General features: G+C 43.7%; 1 protein-coding gene across 1 annotated transcript in view; it reads right to left on the bottom strand.

The window, feature by feature from the left end:
• The window catches only part of ELAPOR1 (endosome-lysosome associated apoptosis and autophagy regulator 1), a 514,464-nt gene that overhangs the window by 145,148 nt on the left and 345,515 nt on the right, over positions 1-23,801 (bottom strand). The window contains exons 10-12 of the mRNA XM_083173204.1: positions 21,715-21,843; positions 12,387-12,477; positions 12,197-12,302 (exon numbers count right to left, since the gene is read on the bottom strand). Coding sequence (XP_083029330.1) covers positions 12,197-12,302; positions 12,387-12,477; positions 21,715-21,843 — 326 coding nt within the window. The remainder of the gene's footprint in view (positions 1-12,196; positions 12,303-12,386; positions 12,478-21,714; positions 21,844-23,801) is intronic.

Here is a 23,801-nt window from a genome sequence, read left to right as displayed (position 1 = left end):
AACAGCTCTGGGTTCTACTTTCTGCATCCATCCAGGATCCCTGACCCGGCGAGGCAGGATCCCAGGGGAGGAAGCTGAGTTCCCTCCAGACCCCACCAGAACATCAGCAGTGGGCAGTCGGCCCTGGCGCAGTGGACCCCATACCACAGCCAGCGGTTGCATCCAGCGTGCCAGCACCCCGACGGCACCCACAGGCCAAGCGGCTGGGATTCATCACCTGCAGGACCAGCAGTGGGCAGTCGGCCCTGGCGCAGTGGACCCCATACCACAGCCAGCGGTTGCATCCAGCGTGCCAGCACCCCGACGGCACCCACAGGCCAAGCGGCTGGGATTCATCACCTGCAGGACCGGCAGCGGGCATCGGCCTTGGCTCAGTGGAGCCCGTACCTCCGCTGGGGTTCTGCATTCCCCCCTCACCAAGGCCCCACCAGCCTCAGCTCAGAGACTGCCCAAGGTGACTATTGACTGTGGAAGGGAAGGGGAGGTGTTCACCTTTTGTGTGGTTCTGATATAGTTAGTGGTGTGGTTATGGTTTTCATGTACTGTTAATATGAAATAAAGGTGCGTTTTGTACCTTGCTTTTGTGGCCTTACTGTGTGATCCGCGAACAGAAGTTCTCCCGGGACTGTGCAAATGCTGTAAACACTGCCTTTCTCAAGGCGGATACGAGCGATAGGTCCCGACATGCACCCATGAGCCCGGGAGTCCTTACAGACGCGCACGCGCGCGCCCCTTCCGACGGCGCTTCCAGCCGTTCCCCGGGTCCCCGCCGGCTTGCCGGCGGTAATCCGGGGTCCCCGCCGCCTGCCCGCACCCCCCCTAACCCCCCTAACCCTGTCCGTCACCCTGAGGCGGAGACGGACAGATTTTCCGTCGCGCTAGCGACGGAGACTGAGACGCGCGTGCCCGTGAGACGCACGCGCGTCTCAGTCTCCTCGCTGGCGTGGCTGCTGGCGGGTCACCAGCGCGTACGTTCTGGCGACCCGCCAGCAAGGATGAAAATAGTAACATACTGTAGGTGTACAGTCTGTGGTCTCCTGGGTGCTCGGGAACATCATATCATGGACCGGGTGGACAGTTATTGGGAGGGGAAGACTCAGCAGTCTTGGTGCATGTTGGCACCAATTACAAAGTCAGTGGTAGATGGGATGTCCTCAAAAAGACTTTAGGGATCTAGGCAATAAACTTAAGGTGAGGACATCCAAGGTAATAATCTCAGAAATATTTCCTGTGCCACGAGCTAGCCCAGGGAAGACAGAGGGAGATTAGGGAGGTTAACATGTGTCTCAAAGACTGGTGCATGAGGGAGGGATTTGAATTCCTAGAAAACTGGGCGGACTTCTCGATCAGACGCCATCTCTTTTGCCGCAACGGATTGCACCTGAACAAGGAGGGGGCAGGGGTGTTTGGGGGTAGAATGGGGGGAAGGCTTGAGGAGATTTTAAACTAGGAGAGTGAGGGGAGGGTATAGTAAGAAACCTTAAACCAATAAATGAGTGTAGAATAGAGGTCAAAGACAGCTACATTGTGGAGGAAGCAAGGGGAAGGGAGGAAAAGGGAACAAGGTATATGAAAAGTGTATGAGAGACACACAGCCAAGTAGAAATATTGTTCATGATATGGATTTATTGTTTCAGGAACCTTCTGCAACTGTAACAGGTAACATGACAAGGCCAAAGGAAAGACAAGATCTGAAATGCCTTTATATGAATGCTAGGAGTTTAACTGGTAAAACCCTAGTTTTGGAGGAAGATTTTAATCTCATAGATTGGTGGGATGAATTGCATGAGTGGGAGGCTAACATAGAAGGTTATAGTCTGTTTAGAAACCAAAGATTAGGTAGAAGGGGAGGTGGGGTTTGTTTATATGTTAACCGATCCTTAAAACCATACAAAAGGGAAGACATAAACGAGAGCTCAATGGACTCGGTAGAATCGGTATGGGTAGAAATCGCAGGTAATATTAAAGGGGCTAAAAAAAATTATAGTAGGAACATGTTATAAACCACCCAACATAAATAAGGAGGAGGAAAAAGATCTTTTGCTACTGGTGGGAAAAGCGATCAGCTTAGGGGACATTATTATTATTATGGGTGACTAACTACCCAGAAATAAATTGGAAGGATAGGTCAACTAGGGAAATTTTTTATTGGATGCCCTAAATTACCACTATTTGTATCAATTTATTGAAAGTCCAACCACAAATAACAATATCCTGGATCTCTTGATAAGCAACAATGGGGACATTGTTACTAACATAACCATAAGGGAGTCATTGGGGACCAGTGATCACAATATGATCACATTTTATTTAGAGTTTAACAAAGATAATTATATTGGAGCAACTAGGTCCTTAAATTTCAGAAAAGCAAACTTTGGTAAGTTTGAGGAGTCCTTCAAGTATATAAACTGGAAGGAATTATTTAGAGATATGGTTGATACTAAAAGGTGGCAAACTTTAAAAAAAATACACAAAAACAGAGAAGAAAAAAGATTTGTCTTGGTGTGGTGCACCAATTAAAGAAATGGAGTCCTAAAATCTAACTTTTAATTGGTTTTATAATAAAACAAGCGAAATATAAAAAACACATATAACACATACAGATGGGGAAAAGGTATTTATAAAATAGCGCGTGCGAGCGTGCCGCGTGTGTCAAATTTTATTGGTAGTGTTTTACACATTCATAAACCCGCCATCTCTGTACAGAATAAGCCCGTCAGGGTATGGTCGTGTTCCTGCAGTAATTCACTGCTGGGTATTGTATCAATTGGTTACAGAGGAAAATATGTTGCCACTCGTATAAGTTGTTACTTTGTATTATTGCGAGAGGAGACTGAAAGTGTATGTATTAACAAGCCTCTCTCCAAGTCTCCAGCCCTTCTGGCTAAGTTAGCGTACACAGGAGGCAGGGACCTAGATGTGTGTTATTATTTTTCACACTGGTGTTCACCAATTCACATTTAGTTGGTTCATAAACTAAGTTTTATCACAAGAATGCTGAGGTCTCTATCACTGCTGAGTACTTTAGCTGTAATGGCATATAGGTTAGAGCCTGGACTCCAGGAGTGTCAGGGAACTCTGATTTAGCATAATTTCACACTTAATTGGCATATAAACTCAATTTAATCACAGTGCTACTTTTTATTTATGCATGGATATCTTGTTCAGATGCTGGTTATCTTGCTGTATTAATTTATATTATCTTGCAGTATGCGACTGGATAATATGGAATATTTCAGCAGTGATGCTGTTATTCTCTCAGAGTATAGCTATATAAATTACTCATACAGTGGAGTCTACATTCTAGCAATACCAGTGAGCGCTGAATTATGATCTCTGTCAGTAGCAGATTATGCTGATATATGATGCCAGATATATCTCCCAATCAGCGTTTGTGACTACTGTCACTTATTGTATCAGCTTATGCAATAAACATTCATATAACAGGCTGTGGGTTATTTAGGCTGATCGTACGGCTACTGACATGGCAGATTATACTGATATATGATGCCAGATATATCTCTTAATCAGCGTTTATAACTACTGTCACTTATTGGTATTAGCTATGCAATATACATTCATATAACAGGCTGCAGGTTTTCAGGCTGATCGCATAGTAACTGACATGGCAGATTGTACTGATATATGATGCTGGATATATCTCTCAATCAGCATTCCTGACTACTGTCACTTGTTATATTTAACTAGGCAATATGCGTTCACATAACAGGCTGTGAGTTTGTCAGGCTGATCGCGCAGCAACTGACAGGCTCCTCTATGACTGATAGGGTACGAGTGGTTAGCCCTAAGAAGGGCTGTGTCTGGCCGGGTTAGGTAGGTGTGTGGTCACATATTATATGCGGCAACACGCGGTAAGCAGACGCTCGCACGGCTAAAGGTGCCGATCGCGCGTTTTCGCTTATCCGCTTCTTCAGGCAATCCTCAGCATTCTTGTGATAAAACTTAGTTTATGAACCAACTAAATGTGAATTGGTGAACACCAGTGTGAAAAATAATAACACACATCTAGGTCCCTGACTCCTGTGTACGCTAACTTAGCCAGAAGGGCTGGAGACTTGGAGAGAGGCTTGTTAATACATACACTTTCAGTCTCCTCTCGCAATAATACAAAGTAACAACTTATACGAGTGGCAACATATTTTCCTCTGTAACCAATTGATACAATACCCAGCAGTGAATTACTGCAGGAACATGACCATACCCTGACGGGCTTATTCTGTACAGAGATGGCGGGTTTATGAATGTGTAAAACACTACCAATAAAATTTGACACACACGGCACGCTCGCACGCGCTATTTTATAAATACCTTTCCCCCATCTGTATGTGTTATATGTGTTTTTTATATTTTGCTTGTTTTATTATAAAACCAATTAAAAGTTAGATTTTAGGACATTTCTTTAATTGGTGCACCACACCAAGACAAATCTTTTTTCTTCTCTGTTTTTGTGAATTATCTTATTTGTCAGTGGTAGCACACCCCTGAATTATATTAGACACAAGATTGTCACAATTACAAACAGGGGGTCACCTGTATATCCAACCTTACAATTTAAGGATACACCATCTTGTGCGATTGTACCCAAACCCCCTTTGTTTACCTTTAAAAAAAATACCACTGGAGGGCACAGATAAATTTAATCGTAGGGTAAATAAAAGAACATATGTCAAAAGGAAACCTATGTGGCTTAACAGCAAAGTGAAAATAGCTAAAAAAAAAAAATGGGACAACCAAATCATTTGCATCATATAAAGAATGTAATAAGAAATGTAAAAATACAATAAAGATGGCTAAATTAGAGACTGAATGTAAAATAGCCGCAGACAGCAAATCTAATCCCCCCAAAAAATTACAGTTATATAAACGGGAAATGGTTAAGGAAGAAAAATATTGGCCCACTAAAAAATAAGCAGGGTACCCCGGTAATAGAAGTAAAAGATAAAGCAGAATTATTCAATGAATTTTTTGCTTCAGTATTTACAAGGGAAGAATCTTCAGAAGATCTCCCAAAGATTAAATGCTCGATCATAATTGTGTGTGGAAATAGTCAAAAATAGACTACAGAACCTAAATAGTAACAAATCTCCTAGCCCAGATGAAATACACCCTAGGATACTAAAATAATTTAGTTCTGTCATAACACTACCATTATATCTGATATTCAGGGAATCAATAACCTCAGGAACGGCACCAAGGGACTGGTGCATAGCTAACGTAGTATCAATATGGATGAAAGGTACCAAAACTACCCCTGAAATTTATAGACTGGTCAGCCTTACATCCATTGTGGGAAAAATATTAGAAGAAATAATAAGAGATAGTATCCAAAATTTCTTAGAACAAGAGAAAGTGATAAGTAAGGCTCAGCATGGGTTCCTCAAAAATAGATCATGTCAGACTAATTAGCTTCTATGAGGAAGTCCGAAGGGGGCTGGACTAAGGGAAATATGTTCATGTAATACTGCTTGATTTCCCTAAAGCTTTTGACACGGTGCCTCATAAAAGGTTATTAATGAAACTAGGTAATTTAGGGGATAAAATTTGTAATTGGGTTAAAAACTGGTTGCATAATCAGGGACAGAGAGTTGTGGTAAATGGCATACATTCCAGCTGGCATAAGTCCAAAGTGGAGTCCCGCAAGGTTCAATATTGGGACCCACCTTGTTTAATATATTCATTAATGATATTGAAATTGACATAGTGAGTAAAATGCAATATTTGCGGACAACACAAAATTGAGTAAAGAAATGAACTCAGGAGAGGATGTGGAAACACTACAAAGTGACTTAAATAAACTGGAAAGTTGGGTGGAAAGGTGGGAAATGCAGTTTAACGTTGAAAAATGTAAAGTAATTCATTATGGGAACAAAAATTAACAAGCTACGGCTAAATGGAGTTATTATAGGGAATTCTGCTGTAGAGAAGGACTTGGGGGTCCTCATAGATGAAAATTGGGTAATAGTGCACACTGCTCAAGTGCAGCAGCAAAAGCAAACCGGACACTGGCATGCATTAAAAGGGGTATGGATTCAATGGACACCAATGTGATAGTGTCTCTTTACAAGGAATTGGTGTGGTCACTTGGAATATTGTGTTCATTTCTGGGCACTGCACCTTAAAAAGGGCATAAATGAATTGGAACAGGTACAGAGAAGGGTGACTAAGCTAGTAAAAGGTCTTGAATTACTAGACTACAAAGATAGGTTAACCAAGCTGAATATGTTTTTACTGCAGAAAGGGAGTCAGTAGTTATAAGTTAGATAGGTTGAACTCGATGGACTAACGTCTTTTTCAGCCTTAATTACTATGTTACTATGTTTATAGATGTATAGAGGCCTATTTCCAGCAACCCTCACTCCTTTGTTCTAATGGTACACTTTGTATGCTAATTGCATTAGAAGATTAATAGAGGATTACAAAACCCTTGTGCAATTATGTTAGCACAGCTGAAAACAGGTTTGCCCTCGGTAGAGAAGCTATTAAACTGGCCTTCCTTTGAGCTAGTTGAGTATCTGGAGCATTACATTTGTGGGTTCAATTATACTCTCAAAATGGCCAGAAAAAGAGAACTTTCACTTGAAAGTCAACACTCTATTCTTGTCCTTCAAAGCGAAGTCTATTCCATGCAAAAAAATAGCCAAGAAAGTGAACATTTCCTAAAATGTTGTGTATTACTCCCTTCATAGTACAGCAGAAACAGGCACTGACCAGAGAGAAGTGGAAGGCCCTGGTGCACAAATGAGCAAGGAGACAAGTACATTAGAGTCTCTAGTTTGAGAAATTGATGCCTCACAGGTCTTCAATTGGTAGCTTTATTAAATGGTACCCACAAAACATCTACAGTGAAGAGGTGACTCTGGGATGCTGGCCTTTTAGGCAGAGTGGCAAAGAAAGAGCAATATCGGAGACTGGCCAATAAAAGGAAAAGATTAATATGGGCAAAATAACATTGACATTGGACAGAGGAAGATTGGAAAACAGTTTTTTGGACAGACACATTGAAGTTTAAGGTGATTGGATTACACAGAACATTTGTGAGATGCAGAAAAAGTGAAAAGATGCTTGAAGTGTGCCTGATGCCATCTGTCAAGCATGGTTGAGGTAATGTTATGATCTTGGGCTGATTTGATTTGGTGCTGGTAAAGTGGGAGATTTGTACAAGGTAAAAGAGATTTTGAATAAGGAAGGCTAGCTCTCCATTCTGCAATGCCATGCCATGGATAGAGTTTGATTAGAGCCAATTTCCTCCTCCAACAGGACAATGACCCAAAGCACACCTCTAAATTATGCAAGAAATATTTAGGGAAGAAGCAGACAGCTGGTATTCTGTCTGTAATGAAGTTGCCAGCGAAAACAGATCGTAACCCCATTGAGCTGTTGTGGGAGCAGCTTGACCGTATGGTATGGAAGAAGTGCCCATCAAGCTTCAGGAAGTGTGGGGCGAAATTCTTCAGATTACCTCAACGAATTAACGGCTAGAATGACAAAGGCCTGCAATGCTGTAATTGCTGACAAACGTAAAGTTTGAAGGACAAAATTATTAATTAAAAAAAAATCATTATTTCTAATTCTTATTATCTTTATTATTATGCTTTATTTATATGGCGCCACAAGGGTTCCGTGGCGCCCAGTTACAGAGTACGCATAATCAAACTGGAAAACAGTAACTTACAGTTGAAGACAATACAGGACAAATACAGGGTAAATTATTATAGGAACATCAGCCGATTGTTGCAAAATAGGTATCAAGGTGGCAGCAAACAGCATGCTTTGGTGCAGTCAAAGACTGCTGAAGTAAGAAAGGATAAGCACATGAGGTAAGAGGTCCCTGCTCATGAGAGCTTACATTCTAAAGAGGGGGGGTCAGACAGACAGGGGTGACACCGGAGGGGTAGATAGGGCGAGGAACAGAAGTTTAGGACAGTTTGCTGGGTTTGGTGAAGAAGTGGGTCTTAAGAGCCCGTTTCAAGTTCTGTATAGAAGTGGAGAGTGAGGGGGAGAGGTAGAGAATTCCAGAGTAAGGGAGCAGCACGTTAAAAATCTTGAAGGTAGGAGTGGGAGGAGGTAATAAGTCGGCAGGAGAACCGACGGGTGTTAGCCGAGCAAAGAGGACGAGTGGGAGTGTAAAGGGATATAAGGTCAGAGATGTAAATGGAAGAGGAGTGGGTGATGGCTTTGTAAGCGAGTGTGAGAAGTTTGAATCGAATTCTGAAAGGGAAGGGAAGCCAGTGATGGGCTTCTAGAAGAGGGGAGGTGGAGGTAGTGCGCTTGGTCAGGAAAATGAGCCAGGCTGCAGCATTGAGGATAGACTGGAGTGGAGACAGGCATTTGTCAGGCATACCAGTTAGGAGGAGATTGCAGTAGTCCAGCCTGGATATGATCAGTGAGTGGATAATGGTCTTAGTGGCATCCTGAGTGAGAAAAAGTCTAATTCTGTCCATGACCCCCATAGAGGGAGAATAGAATAGGTGGCGAGCGTAGCGAGCCACCATGCCTGCAGCGTGGCGAGTGCAGCAAGCCCGCAAGGGGCTTTGTTGCGCTCGCCATGCTGTCTAAGTCTGGCCAGTCGGGATCCCGACATCAGGCTAATGACAGGCGTTATTTCATGCCCATCCACATTAGGTCGAACCCATGTCGACCTAATGACCCTGTCAACCTAATTACCCTGTCGACCTAACCAATGTTGACCTTGCTGCATGTCGACCTAGACACGTCAACCTAAATGTATCGACCTAATGCCTGTCTAACAACTTGCTGGTGATCAACTGATCCACACACATCTGGATGACCCCAGCATTCCACTAGAAGTAGGAACTCTTCTGGCTTTAGGGACCATTCTCCCGGGTGACTTAGTGACTTAGGAAGTCCGCCTCCCAGTTCAAGATTCCAGGAATACACACCACCGACAACATTGGGACATGTTGTTTGGCCCAAGTCAGTAATTCTGATACCTTTTACACCGGTCGGCCCTGGAGAAAGTTATGTGATTGGCATAGTACATTGTACACTGCCCGCAGCTCCAGAATATTGATGGATAATTGAGCTTCTGCCCAAATCCATTTTCCTTGTAAGGATCAGGTGGTACTTCCTCATCTTTGTGGCCACCGCTATGGAAGTTACGTTAGCCTTCTATTCTGAAAGCCACATCACCCTCCTGTGTCCACCACACCGTCTATTAACTTTAGTAAAGTTGTGGTGAGCAAAGCGAGCCACCGAGCCTGAAATGTGGCAAGCGAAGTGAGCCAGCGAGGGGACAATGATGCTTAGTAGCACCAATGATCGAGATTCTACTACAGCAACCCAGCCTCTCCGGTTTGCATCGATAGTTAGAAGAACCCTTTTTAGGTGATGAGCGTTTAGCCACCATGTCAAAGATACTCACACTACTGGAGTCAGAGTCATGAATTGTGACCTGATCTGGTGCGGCTGGCCATCGCACCCGAATAGAATCAGATGCTGTAGCGGGCGACATTGCGCCCATTCGACCATGTCGTACATCAACACCATCAGGCCTAGAACTTGCATCGCCTGATGATTTAAGACACTGGGGTGTTGAAGAAACGGACAGATTTTCATCTACAAGTTCTGACACTTGTTTGTTGTCAGAAACAGTCATTGTGCACTGGCATCCAGTATTGCACCTAGATGCAGCATCCTCCGCAATGGGACCATGGAGGATTTTTCCCAGTTGAGGCTCCACCCATGTTGTTGAAGGAGTGTCAATGTTGTTTGATTGGACATCATCTCTGGTTACATTGCTACAAGTAGAAGGTCATCCAGGTAAGGGAACACTCGTATGCCCCGATGGTGAAGATGTGCTGCACTAACTGCTATGTTTTTTGTGAAAATCTTTGGTGCTGTGGCTAAGCCAAATGGGAGTGCCTGAACTGTAAATGTTGGGTCCCGTTTGGTTTTGGGACCAAAAACAGGAACAAATGATATTCTAGACCCTTGATGGCTAACCTTGACAATCCAGCTGTTGTTAAACTACACATCCCAACATGCTCTGCTTCAGTTTTGCTATTTGGCCATGTTAAATCTAATGCAGAGCATGCTGGGATGTGTAGTTCAACAACACCTGGAGTGTCAAGGTTAGCCATCAAGGTCCTAGACCCTTCTGGTGCTAAGAAACAGGCACTATCACTTCGGACTATAGCACCTTGAGATTGTCCGATTTGTGAAGCTCTGATGGGAAGCCCATGCAGAAAAATGTGGGGAGGGCGCTTTTTGAAAGACACCAAGTACCCCTGGGACACAACTTCCCACACCCAAGCATCGGTAGTGCTACTGATCAACTCCTATGCAAAGCATAGAAGTCAGCCTCTCACCCTGGGCTCCCCCAGAGGAAGGCCCATCCCATCATGTGTAGAGAAAAAGGAAAAGGACTGTCCTTAAATTCAATTAAAATTAAACTTTTATTATAACAAAAATAAAAATTACGAAATATTAAGACCAAACATGTAAGTGAAAGAACGACAATACAGGTGTTTTAAAATAAGGTGGCGGGCAGATGGCACATTTGAATACACTTATATATTGTATTATAAATCTGTCCTGTTACCGGTAGGTACAGTAGTTTAAATAGATCAAAAAGTATGAATTCAAATGCTAAAGATGCAGTGTTTTCACAGTACAGTATGTCTTTTGTTAGTAAACTTGTGTATAATCTAAGATTAATCACAATTGTAACCAGCATGGATAAATAAATGTAACTCCCTCTATGGGGTCTGCTGTTAGGTTGGCACCACTAGGTTTGGGTTTTTGGTCCCTGTTTTGGGACCAAAAACAGGGACAAATGATATCCTAGACCCTTGATGGCTAACCTTGACACTCCAGCTGTTTTTGAACTACACATCCCAGCATGCCCTGCTACAGTTTTACTATTTGGCCAAGCTAAAACTGATGCAGGGTATGCTGGGATGTGTAGTTCAACAACAGCTGGAGTGTCAAGGTTAGCCATCACTGCACTAGGGCATGGTGGGAGAATAAAATAGTGTGCCGAGAGCATGGACACTTAAAACTGTGTCCATGTCGACTGTGTCGACATTCGGGTAAAAAAGACCCAGTGAAAAACCCCATGTTGTCCTTTTGACTGCCAACATAGACCATGTCGACCTAATGCTTGTGTCGACCTAATGACCTGTTGACCTTGTCCCATGTTGACCTAGACCCCTGTCGACCTTGCAGTATGTCAACCTAGTGGTGTCGACCTAATGACTGTCGACAATCTTTAGGTTGACCATACAATCCATACCCCTCCCCCCAGCCCCCCTCCCCCCCAAAAAAGAACATAAATTTCTGTAGGTAGGGTATACATCCCTAAATAAATGGAGTCACTGGAGTGGGAGGCACTTCACGCACCCTCCTCCTTTAAGCTCATGGTCCTGCTACTGTCTGACAGTGCTGATTCCTAGTGCCAGATAGGGTTGTAGCCAGTCCACCTGTGGAGTGCCAGGTAGCAGCCTGTGTGCACTGTCCGCACTGGCTGCTGTCTTTTACTGCTGCAATGCACTGTGGAACACATGGCACTGACTTATGGAAAGGCGTCCCGTGCTTCTGGTATCCTTTCAGAATACCTGGATGTCCCAACCTGGCTTGGGACCATTTACACCGCTCACGACCCAGGTCCGACCAGTGTTCCACCCTGGTCAGGACCTTGGTAGGAGTCCAGTGTCAATGGACCTGGATTGGTCCCTTTTACACCAACACTGATCTGGGTCCGACCTGGGTCCAACCTGGGTTTTTCCTTGGTGTAAAAGGGGTATAACCGAGTCAATGCCGTTTATGCGGTGTGAAAGCAGCATAACCCAAAAACACTCCTGTAGTCTAGCTGCCGAATCTGGCTTTATGTGTCTCTGAGAAAGGAGCAGGGTTTTCAATCAGCTTGAGGGATAGACACCTGCTGTGAGTCCGGAAGCTTTCACTATTGATCATATTGGAGCGTATCTCCTGACAAGAGCTGGTTTCTAAATTCATATATTTTACATTTCATATTTAGGCTTAAAAATGTATCAGACTGAAATAAATAGGACCACAGTACTTTTTTCTCAGTAAGGTGCTCTAAAATGTGTTTCAATTTTGTGTACAAACTGTGACATATTTGTTACAATTAGCAGAATTCTAGATCAAAATGATCTGCAATAGTTCTTTAGACTATAGCCACTATTTAACATACCATCATGAAGAAGAGTTGACAGACCATGGAACATTTCATATCAAACACAAATGTGATATGGGACATCTCATTACTTTCGTTGTCTTCAATTACTCTGCGTGGGGGGCTGAATAAAAGAAAGGAGTAAATTTTACAAAAAAGCAATGCGCTATTACAGTTTTATTTGTAGGCTGATTGCTGCACTTGTTACCTGAAAGCAGGTATGTTCAGTGTGAGTACCATGTAATCATTATCTGAAGATCCGGCAGATGTATAAATATAATCTCCAGCCACTTCCCACCCTGGAAAACAGAAAAGAAGTCTTAAACTTGTATTTAAAGTGTACATGTACTGTACTTAAAGTGTATTTTTGGCTGTATAGCCTTCTGGCTGTATAGCATTCATAGCTGTAAAGTATTTTTAGTGTTAAGTACTTCATATTAATATAACCTTGGATATACACTGGAATTCTTCTGACCTCAACTTCCCTGTCTCCTCAGGTAAACGGAACTGAACATTTTCACCTGCAAACTGCACTATGCTGTATCTTCCACACACTTATTAAACTTTGGCCCTTATTCAGATATGATTGCAGTACAAATTTGTTTCTAAAAATGGGCACTGCAGATGGGACTTATCGCAGCGTGTATGGGGACCTTAAGGTCCTTTATTGGGTAAACGGAATTGAACATTTTCACCTTCAAACTGCACCTTTCTATGCTGTATCTTCCACACACTTATTGAACTTTATTGGGTAAACGGAACTTAGAATATACTGTGTTTAGCAATTTCTGCTGCAGTCTGTACCCAAGCAGGAAATCTCTTTGTAGTAGAGGGGGCAGTGGTACGATATTGATCACACCTTTGATCAACCATTTGAATACCTCCCAACATGACCAATTCCAGGAGGGACACAATGCTCTGTTGCTAGACTTCCTTCTAATTTTATGATTACCATCATCTGTTTTAAACAGGTTAATTGATAAGAAAGGCATTTCACCACAAGTGATGGCAATCATAAATTAAGAGGGAAGTCAAGTAACAGAGCATTCTGTCCCTCCTGAAGATGGTCATGTTGGGAGGTATGCATTTGTTGTGGGTGGAGTAAGTTTAAGTGTGGATTACAAAAATGTGGATTGCTATTTAATCAGTGTATGGTCGGGGTGCTTTGGTGATGGTCAACACCGACGCGTTTCGCTGATTTGATGTCAGCTTTTTCAAAGTTCACCTTGAAAAAGCTGACATCAAATCAGCGAAACACGTTGGTGTTTATAGAAGGGACCTCCTGCAATATCCAGAATTGACCATCACCAAAGCGCCCCGACCATACCTAAGTGAACCATCCAAATTATCACCAAAGGGGTGAGATTAAAGCTGTTTATCAAGACTGAAGGAAACCTCCATCCAGAACTCCAAGGGAAGGCAATCATAAAGGCTCCTACAAGTACCCTCCAGCGGCAAATTACCACCAGTGCACAGCCGCACCATAGTGAGGACTTCTTTGGACCCTAAAGCCAGAAACCCTATCATACATCTGATGGTGAGAGACTTCCACATTAAATACAGCTAAATACCTCCCAATATAGAACACTTGGAAGGGACATATCATACCGCTTAATATTGGTGAATTGGTCTAAAACAGGAGAGTTCCAATTGTTATTAAATTGTTATTATTTTTTATAAATTTCTTCATTTTATCATACAAATGTCTAAATAAATTGTGTATAATTTTTAGCGCTGCTTCACTTTTTTGTATGTTCTGTAACCTTATCTGTGGTTCACTATAGCTACATTCAAGCAGCTGCTATTTGTAAAATAAATACAGAAACCACTGATAGTGCCCGGTTCACCAGTTTTTTGGTAAAAAAAACTATGTTGTGGCATGGGCCACAGTGCAGGCCTGTTAGGGGTCAGGGGTGCAGGTGGAGGGGGGAGAGGAGGATAGGAGGAGGGAGAGGACTACTTTGCCCATTCTCTCTACCTGCTGCATCATGTTCTGACCATCCCTGCCATTCTTGCCTTCAGGGCTCCTTACCTGCACCTCATGTCAGCTGTCTGTCTCCCCCTCCTTCTAGAGCAGGGTCCTCTTCCCTCCTGTTCTCACAGCACTCTTCCTGCATTTCAATTACATCTCTCTTATCCACCTCTTCTCATTCACTTCCCTACATCTCAGCTATATAGTGTACTAAGAATTGTGCTGTTAATTGTGTTCTGTTTTAGTTCTTCTATTGCTGTTACTGTATGTCTAGTTCTATATACCTTTTTCTGTTCTAATGGTCTCTATAGGCATACTTGCCTACTTTTAATTTCACCTCTCTGGGAGAAGCCCGGAGAGGCAACACGTCAGGGGGGGCGGGAGCAAGTATGACATCACTTGGCCCTGCCCCCATGCCGGAAAACTCAGCGATTCGCGGGCCGCGGAGAGGGGGCAGGGCTTAAATGATGCAATATGCCGTGATCGCATAATTTTAGCCACGCCCCCTCTTCACGGACCCGCGATTTCAGGTAATTACACCAGCAGGCAAGGGGGGATCGGGGGCAATTAGCAGAATGCAGAAAACTTGCCCACCTTCCCAGGGGGCTGGGAGAAGGGCCCGATTTCCGGGAGGTTCCCGGCTATTCCAGAAGGGTAGGCAAGGATGGCTTGGGAACTGGCTATGTAATAGAGAACAAAGAGTAACTGTGAACAGTGCCATATCAAATATGACACCAGTAATAAGTGGAGTGCCACAGGGTTCAGTTCTTGGACACATTTCATTTAACATTTTTATCAACGATATTGGGATGGGGTTACTCAGGAATGTTTCCATTTTTGCAGATGATACAAAATTGAGCAGAGTTATTAATTCAATAGTAGATGTCGCCACGCATCAAAATGATCTTGACAATCTAGATGAGTGGGCAAAAATGTGGAAAATTAGGTTATGCACCTTGGGAGACATATCCAGTGTGCTAGTTATAAACTAAGCGGGGAGACATTCGGTAATTCAGTACTGGAAAAGGATCTGGGAGTCCAAATAGATGACAAACTGGGGTGTAGTGCTCAATGTCATATAGCAGCAAAAAAGGCCAAAAGAATTCTGGCATGTATTAAAAGGGGCATGGAAACTAGGGACTCAAAAGTAATTATGTCACTATACAAAGCTTTGGTTAGACCACACCTTGAATATGGAGTGCAGTATTGGGCCCCGCACTATAAAAAGGACATCATAGAATTAGAAAAAATCCAGACAAGTGCAACAAAGCTAATTAGGGGTATGGAGAATCTACAGATTGAGTGCCTCTAAACCTTGCCCGGGGATCGCCAGCATGCCTGCGCTGGCGATTGCCAGCGCAGAGGCGCTCCATCTGACTGGGACGCGCATGTGTCTCACACGCATGCGTGTCCCAGTTTCAGGACTGTGCCGCAGCGGCATCCTGCCCGTCTCCTCTTCAGGGAGACAGGCAGGGATAAGGGGGATGGCGGGGCGGCGAGGGGCACCGGGGGAGGCGGCGGAGAAAGCTCCGTAGCCATGGGGCGCACACAAGCGTCTTGTGCGCATGTGCCCCTGGCAGGAGCCAGCCACTGGCGGGGGCTGGTTACAGAATCGCCAGCCCCTGCAAGAAAGAGACCAGCTCCATCTGTTAATTACAAGATGTTCTATTCCAGTCACTTTTGAGCAATTTGGGACTATTTACACTAGAGAAGAGACGTTTAAGGGGGGATATGCTGAACATGTACAAATATATCAGGGGCCATTATAAGGAACTGTCAAACACCCTTTTTACTGCTAGAAAGGAATCAAGGACATGAGTTTAGATTAGAAGAAAAAAGTTTTAGTTCCCTTAGAAGAAAACATTTCTTTTCGGTCAGAGCAGTCAAACTTTGGAACTCTCTTCCGGGAGAAGTGGTGTCGGCGGAGACAATAAATACGTTTAAAATAAGGTTGGATAAACATTGATTAGTTAAAAACATCCATGGGTACAAATAAGAATCAAAATCTTTCTTTAAAAATTTCAGAACATACTTTACACCAAGGGATGAACTTTAAAAACCTAGGTTGAACTAGTGGATGCAGGTCTTTATTCAGCCTTATCTACTATGTAACTATGTAAGGGTACAAGGCTGGTCTCTGACCAATCTCAGCTGTCACTGGGGACTCAATTTCCCTCAGGGGAAGCTCCTCGAGCATGGCAATTTGGACCGGCAGGGCGGCCAGGGCGCCTGGCCCTGCTGAAAGCAAGTGCTTTGCCTTTAACAATTCCTTCTGCCCTCTGGGGCAGCGCTGTCCTTTTCAACACCTCTGCTTCCATTGTGAGACGTCTCACCCTGCCTCAAACTGCTTTGAAAGCAGGCGCCCTGCCCAGCGGTCAGGGCTTTCTGCCCCCATGAAGCTGCCTGCTTCCGGCCCCTCTAGGTAGAGCGCAGACCCCCGTGCAAGTAGATGCCATAGCCAAGTTGCATTGGTACCCTGATTGGGAGGCTTCTCAGTTTCTGTTGAATGGGTTTAGTTATGGTTTCCATTTGCCCATGTGGGGGGAAGTGCAGGTTGGTTCCTTTCAAAACTTGCAGTCGGCCTGCGTTCTCCCCAGCATGTTGCAGGATAACCTTGACAAGGAAATACATCTGGATCACATGGCAGGTCCTTTCGCACAGCCCCCATAGAGAATTTGATTATCTTTCTGGTGGGGTGGTGCTGGAGAAGGTGTAAACTATGCCATTCCACCTAAACACTCTTCAGTGGCGTATCAGTCTTGACAATGCTCTGGATATGGTGTGATCATTTGGCCCTGGGGCTCTCATGGCTAAGATTGATGTCGAGTAGACTTTTCACCTGCTTCCGATTCAACCAGATGCTTTTCGGTTTATGGGCTTTCGCATAGTCGCTGAATATTTCATTGACAAATGTTTGCTGATGAACTGTTCAGTTTCCTGTGCCTGTTTTTGAGAAGTTCAGTACCTTTTTGCATTACCTTTATGATTTCCTGTGCATTGGGTCTGCTGATTCTGACTGTTTTCTCATTGGCGATAGGCAAAGCAGAACAACTGAGGGTCCAGTATAATGTTTATCATTTCTGTGTATACTGATTGATGTTGTTCAAGACTGTTACTGCCTTCATCAGTATAAGTTGGTCAAGCTCAGGTACTCCATTAAGTCCTGCATTGCTGCACGCAAGGTCATTTTGTGGCAAGCCCAATCGCTTTTGGGCCTGCTTAACTTTGCCTGCAGGGTCATACCTATGGGCAGGTTGTTCTGCAGAAAGTTGGAATGGGCCATGGCAGGGGTCGCCAAATCCCATAACTGGATTTGTTTGTCTGCTGAGATTCAGAGGGAATTTGCCAGTTTGGTCCTCCTTCCTGGAGGATTTTAATGGTGTTTGGATCTGACTGGCCCCTTCTGTCACCAATGCTGTGCTTCAACTGTATACTGATGCGGCGGATTCTAGGGGGCTCATAGTGCACTACTGCTTGGCCTCAGGTGTGGTTTCAGGAAGGGCTTACTAGGCACATGGTATTTCTTGAGCTGCTTCCCATCATGGTGGCTATGGAGATTTGGGGTGGTCAATTGCGCGATTGCAGCATTCTTTTCTGGTGCGACAATTACAGCACAGTGCACGCAATTAACAATCAGCACGTGCACCATGTACCTTTTGTAGACAACAAGGTGGCTATTGCTTTATCGAGGTTTCAGTGGGACAGGTTCCATTTTATTTGCCCCTGGTGCTGATACTGTTGGGGTGCTTTGCCCCTCTTATGTTTGGCAGGTTATTAGGCTGGCCTGGAGGGTTTAGCTGAACTCTCCGTTGTCCTTTCTACACTTCAGACCTATCGGCAGGCTTTGACGGTGTGAAGACCCAGAGTGTTAGCGCATACACTCACAGTGCATACTCTGGGACTTCTGGGTCAGGTCATGCAGACAAGAGACATATAAAGATAAAACAATTTTTATTATATAGTTACTTACTACACACTCTCTAAACCAGGCAGAGCAAACAAGTCTTAAATCCCAAGGGAGGTTTGTAATCCAGTTTGTCACAATGTTCCCACGGAGCAGAGAATTCCAAGTCCAGTAGCTTTTAGAAGCCAACTCACACACACCCTCAGCTCTCTTGAAGATTATTTTATAAAATGGTTCCAATTTCCACCACTACAGTCCCTCCGGCAGTGGATGGTCTCCCTTAATTGGTAGAGCTCAATGTGGATCTGTAACAGAGATGTGTCAGGAAGAGATCCCCACTGCTGTTTCCCTACCGCAGTGTCTGACTCACTCCTAGGGGAGAACAAAGGGATCTCGATGCACTTAATAATTCGGTGATGGGGGATGATAGTCAGTCACTCCCTGTTTTAACCCCTTATAGCCATTTGTGACATCAGAGGGGCTCCAGCTCCTCCCAGCTTTATGTCCTTAGTGTCTTTACAAAAAGTGACTGGAATAGAACATCACAACTGACCCTGTTTAAGAACTATAGCACACTGTTCAATTTTGTGCTACAATATTGTCAGAATGGACCAGGGACAGTCCATTCTGTCACAGATGGTATGGAAGGACTTCTCTGGAAGGGTGGGGATGTCAGATAGTTCTAAGATGGATCAGAAGGCAGGGGCAAGTGGGTGGCTTTGGGCCCCTCCTTTCTCATGGTCATTTGCCCTGTACCACTTGCTGAGCTTTATGCATCATTCAGGCCATCCTCGGATGGCTCGCCTGGTGATTTCAGAATGCATTTCTTCTGGGGGGACATTAAGGCATTAGGCCGTTGATGGTCCACGAGCAATAAATGATACATTCGTCCCCATCTTCTGCCCTGAGGTGGTTGCTATTTAAGTTGCAAGTCATGTTGTTGCATGGTTGCCTGGCATCTGTGTACCCCCCTTTGTCTATCCTACTCGGCTATTAGCTACGTTCTGCTGCTGGCAGCAGATTGTCCATTGTTTTTAGGCTTTCTTATCTCAACTGACAGACTGAATTTGGCTCTTATAATTCAGCCGAACCCCCATGTCCCTTTTTACCTTCCATTCCACCCCCCCTTGTTTGTTGTCATTACCCTTTGTGTCTTGGTGTGGCTTCAATTAGCATTGAAGCATTGTTCTATAGCACCAAATTGTGCTCCTACAATTTTTTTGCCAGATCCTCCTATGTATATGATGTCACCTATTGCTTTACAAGTTGATACTAAATCTCCTTCTACTTATTTCTTTCCTCATTAGGTATGGTGTGCGATAGGCTCAGGATGTGGGTAGTTGGCCTCTCCTTTATTCACTGGGCTGCTAGGTTGGTAGCAGGGCCAGTGCTAGGGTGTCCCGTGCCCTCCCGCAAACTCTATATTTAATAAAGGGACAGCACACATGTATAAATGGTGTGTAGAGGGGGGACAGATGTGGGGATATGGGACAGTTGCTGGGCAGAGAGGTAGGGGCTTCAAAGATGGGCAACAAAAGGGGGGGGCAGAAGATAGGCAGAGAGGGGGACAAATGCTGGGCAAACAGAGGGGGGAGATATGATGGGCAGGTAGAGGGGGGACAGATGCTGGGGACAGGGGTGCAGATCTGCATATGCTGGGCAAAGAAGGTGCCAGATATGGGGAGAGAGGGACAGATGCTGGGGAGAGATAGGGTGGTACAGATGTGGAGAGAGGTTATATAGTTGTTTTTTTGGTGCGCTCACCTTCATTGACTATAGGCCTTTGCTGGATCACCTGGTTGGGGACAGCGACGCTTGTTGTTAGGATATTTGTTGATAAGGTAGGATAGTTATGGGTGGAGCTTAAATAATAAGCTGTTCTTTCTTGGCCACCATTAATTACATTCAATGAAATTAGTTTAAAGTGTTTTAATAAATAGAGCTAGCAAACCATAGTCTCCGAGTAATTATTTAGGTTCAAGTTAAGTTAAGTGTTAATTATTATGCAAACACAAGGTCACACATCAGTTGCTAGGATGTTTATGTAGCCTTTAGTTACACATACAGAATTTCTATTGAAACTGCTATTTATCTGTCACAAATGATCTCCTCAGAGTGAAAACTCTTATTAATTCATCCCAGTCACGTCCCATGATTATCCTGTGAAATAAGCTGAGTAGAGGAAGAAGTGCTGATCACACAGCTTTGCACCACTAGGTTCTAATTACTAAGTACACCCAGAACATTTATGTCCTGTTTGAGATGATATGACAGTATGACTCACATTGTGCAAAGTAATCCAGCGCATATCCAGCTCATAACATACTGTACAGTATGCTCCAACTCCTCTGACTCTAAACCATGCTTGAAAATCTTGTCTGTCTTGCACCATTCTCATGTACTGTAGGAAAGTGCTATATGCCATTATTATTTTTCTAAATTCATAATATCATTCTCCATATGGGTAGCATTGATGGTGTAATGGTTAGTATTACCTCCTCACAGCACTGTTGTCATGCATTAATCCCCACCATGGCTCTTACTATGTGTAGTATGTGAGTGGTTGGCCCAGGTGCACAAACATAGTTTGGGCTCCCTCCTTCACATTAAGCCTACTGTAGTTCACAATATGACACACAGCAGTGGGCAGGGGCAAATTGGTAACGAATATTGGCCTTGGAAAAATGTGTAAAAGTGGCTTCACTTGGCCGCACAAAATGAAAGGTAGGCAGAACCAACACCAAAATATGCATGATTAATCTATCACTATACTTGTGTGGAAGCTATTGGTTTTAATAGACTTGGCATTCTGGTGGCCCCCAGACATGCTGTGACAAACCACAAACCTTTACATGTCACATACTACCCCAGTGACACCGACACTAACCACAGAGCCCCAAATCTCTATTAAGCAGACAAAAAACTCATTACCATAATACTCTGAATATCACAAATATCCTCACAGCATCGCTATCGCCCAGCCAAATAGACACTGCAGGCAAGAATAGTCTTGCTAGATGCTGCAGTGGATATTTGGCTTTACGCATGGGGGCTGCCGGCTTATCTCCAGCAGCGACTGGGAGATTTTGACAAAGCAAAATCGCTTAGTGAAAATCTCACAGCTATAGCCCATGGACCGTATTTTGGTTGATTTGCAAGGCTGTTTTTACATAAACATCCATTCAAGGGCTGTGGGGGAACACCCACATCATTTGATGGTCGCCGTCGATCGAATGATGTGGAAGACACATGCACATCTAAGGATACTCTGAGGTAACCTTAGATGTGCGTGGGCATTTGGAAGAAAGTGAGTGGGCAGCTGACATCTAGTGATGTCAGCTGCCCACCCCTGGCACCCACGTCACCGGGCAATTTTCATGGGAATACCCAGCATTTTTATGGGAATGCCCATGAAATGCTCGGCGTTCCCATGGATGTGACTATATGCTACTTTCCCATGCAGACTGTTCGCCATGGCTGCACGCACCCAGCATATGTACATGCACAGAAATGTGGCTTTGCATGCCCATACGCCAAACATCTGTCCCCGTATGAACGTACGGTTCGTGCAAACAGAGCAGAATAACCCCCATGTGTGTACACCCCTTAAGTAAGGCCCTGAGTCTTCAATTAAAGATGAGGTTTTGTGTATGTACTTACCTGATTCTTCTTGATACTCAAAGTTAAGCCCACTCATAACTCTACTGTGCATGTTCACAGGCAGTGTATTCCACCATTTGTATTCATATCCGAGCACTGCTTCTGTGCCAGCTGGACACTCTTTGCACACTGCAACAATAGCCAATAGAATGTAAAATGAGGGAAGATGCAAATATTTTGCTGTTAATAAATACATGTCAAATAATAAATATGCAAATAAAACATTCTCTATTTATACTAGAGATGTGCGCCGGCCACTTTTTGCGGTTTTGGTTTTGGTCTTGGATCTGTATCTGCCTCCGGTTTTGGATCTGTATTCGGTTTTGCCAAAACCGGCCTTTTTGGTTTTGGATCTGTATTTTTTTTTTAAACTCATAAAAACAGCTAAAATCACAGAATTATTTTTTTTTTGCACCTAAGCTATTTTTAACTTCAATAACATTCATTTCCACTCATTTCCAGTCTATTCTGAACACCTCACAATATTGCTTTTAGGGCAAAAGGTTGTACCGAGGTAGCTGGATAACTATGATAAGTGACACAAATGTGCGGCACAAGCAAGTGGCTCATCTAGGAGTGGCACTGCAGCGGCAGACAGGATGACAGTTTGAAAATCTAGGCCCCAATAAGACCCCTATCTGGCTTGATCGTGTTTATGATGTGCAGTCGAGGAGCAGTGGGCGTTTCATGCAGTACTGACTTGTTCTGCAAGCGTGTAACTGTTTTTTAATATCTAATAAGACCCCTATCTGGCTTGATTGTGTTATTATTAATAAATTTAATCTGGGGAAGTAGGAAGACCCCATGGACTCAAGTCAACAGGTATCCGTGTGACAGCAACAAAAAGCTGCATTAGCAGCCGCTGTTCTGAGTGACAGCCCCGGAGACAGCGGTGCGGAGGTCATGAAAGTCAGGAGATGGAATACCACGTGGATCCCACTAACTTGCAGCCCAATGGGATTATTTGAGAAATTCATGGTATTCATTCTGTCCAGATTCTGTCCAGAAACTGTCTGGGAATTCATTGATCTTCATGCTGACCATCCCCAGCTGTTGATAGGCCTCCTTCTTCCCACCCATCCATTCATCCATCCTGGACATCCTATCCAAAAAGAAGTAGGATAGAGAAAGAGGAGATCATGGATGTCCCCGGTGACATCTTTTCATCTATAATAGATGATGTGGAGAGAGAAGACCTTCATATGATGGAACAGGGGCTGCCACCTATCTGGCTTTCCCCCAAGGAGCAAGGCTCTGTAGCTCAGGAAGTGTCTATGCCGATCTGATTGGTAGTCTCTGTCTGTTGGTCAACACTCTTCAGGGGATGGCAACACAGAATAACAGCAATGATATTAATTTGCCAACTGATAACTAGCCTAATTCCTTGACAACAACAAGGCCCATGTGGCCAGTTTATAATATGACCCCCAGTGTGCAGCCTCCTCTCCCTTATGACACTAACCCAGTAGCCATGTCTGATCCATCAGCCATGTATGGTCAACCCAGTTTTAGGCCTTCTACATTCTAACATCATAATAACAAAAAACACTTAAAATATTTTCCTTTGTTTATGTTTTTGTGTTGTGCATTTTGAAGAGTTTTAGAATTTAGGAGATTTGTAAGTATAGCTTTTAGCTTAAAGAGCATGTAACTGTTTTTAAGCACTTATTTTTCTTTAATGTTTTAAGACAAAAACCTTTCTGTATCCCAATAACAGTTAAAAAAAGTCACTGTAATTAATCTTCATGTTTGTTTTTTATATTTTATACTTGTTTTGCTTAGAAAATATAATAAAAAATATTTCACAATAAGTTTAATCTGATTGCTAAACTCTAGGATTATTACCAGTCTTCCTTCCTAATCATACATGTTCAGTTAAAAACCCAATAAGACCCCTATCTGGCTTGATCGTGTTTACGATGTGCAGCCGAGGAGCAGTGGGCGTTTCGTGCAGTGCTGAGTTGGTCTGTGAGTGTGCTGTGCTGTGTATCTGTTTTTATCAGTTTAATATCTAATAAGACTACTATCTGGCTTTATTGTGTTGTTTACCACCAGCCGAGGAGCAGTGAGCGTTTTGTACAGCGCTG

The sequence above is a fragment of the Crinia signifera genome, chromosome 2 (genome assembly GCF_055691185.1).
Source record: "Crinia signifera chromosome 2, ASM5569118v1, whole genome shotgun sequence".
NCBI classification, from domain to species: Eukaryota; Metazoa; Chordata; class Amphibia; order Anura; family Myobatrachidae; genus Crinia; species Crinia signifera.
The sequence above is the reverse complement of the archived record's forward strand: the minus strand, read 5'-3'. Positions and strand labels throughout refer to the sequence as shown.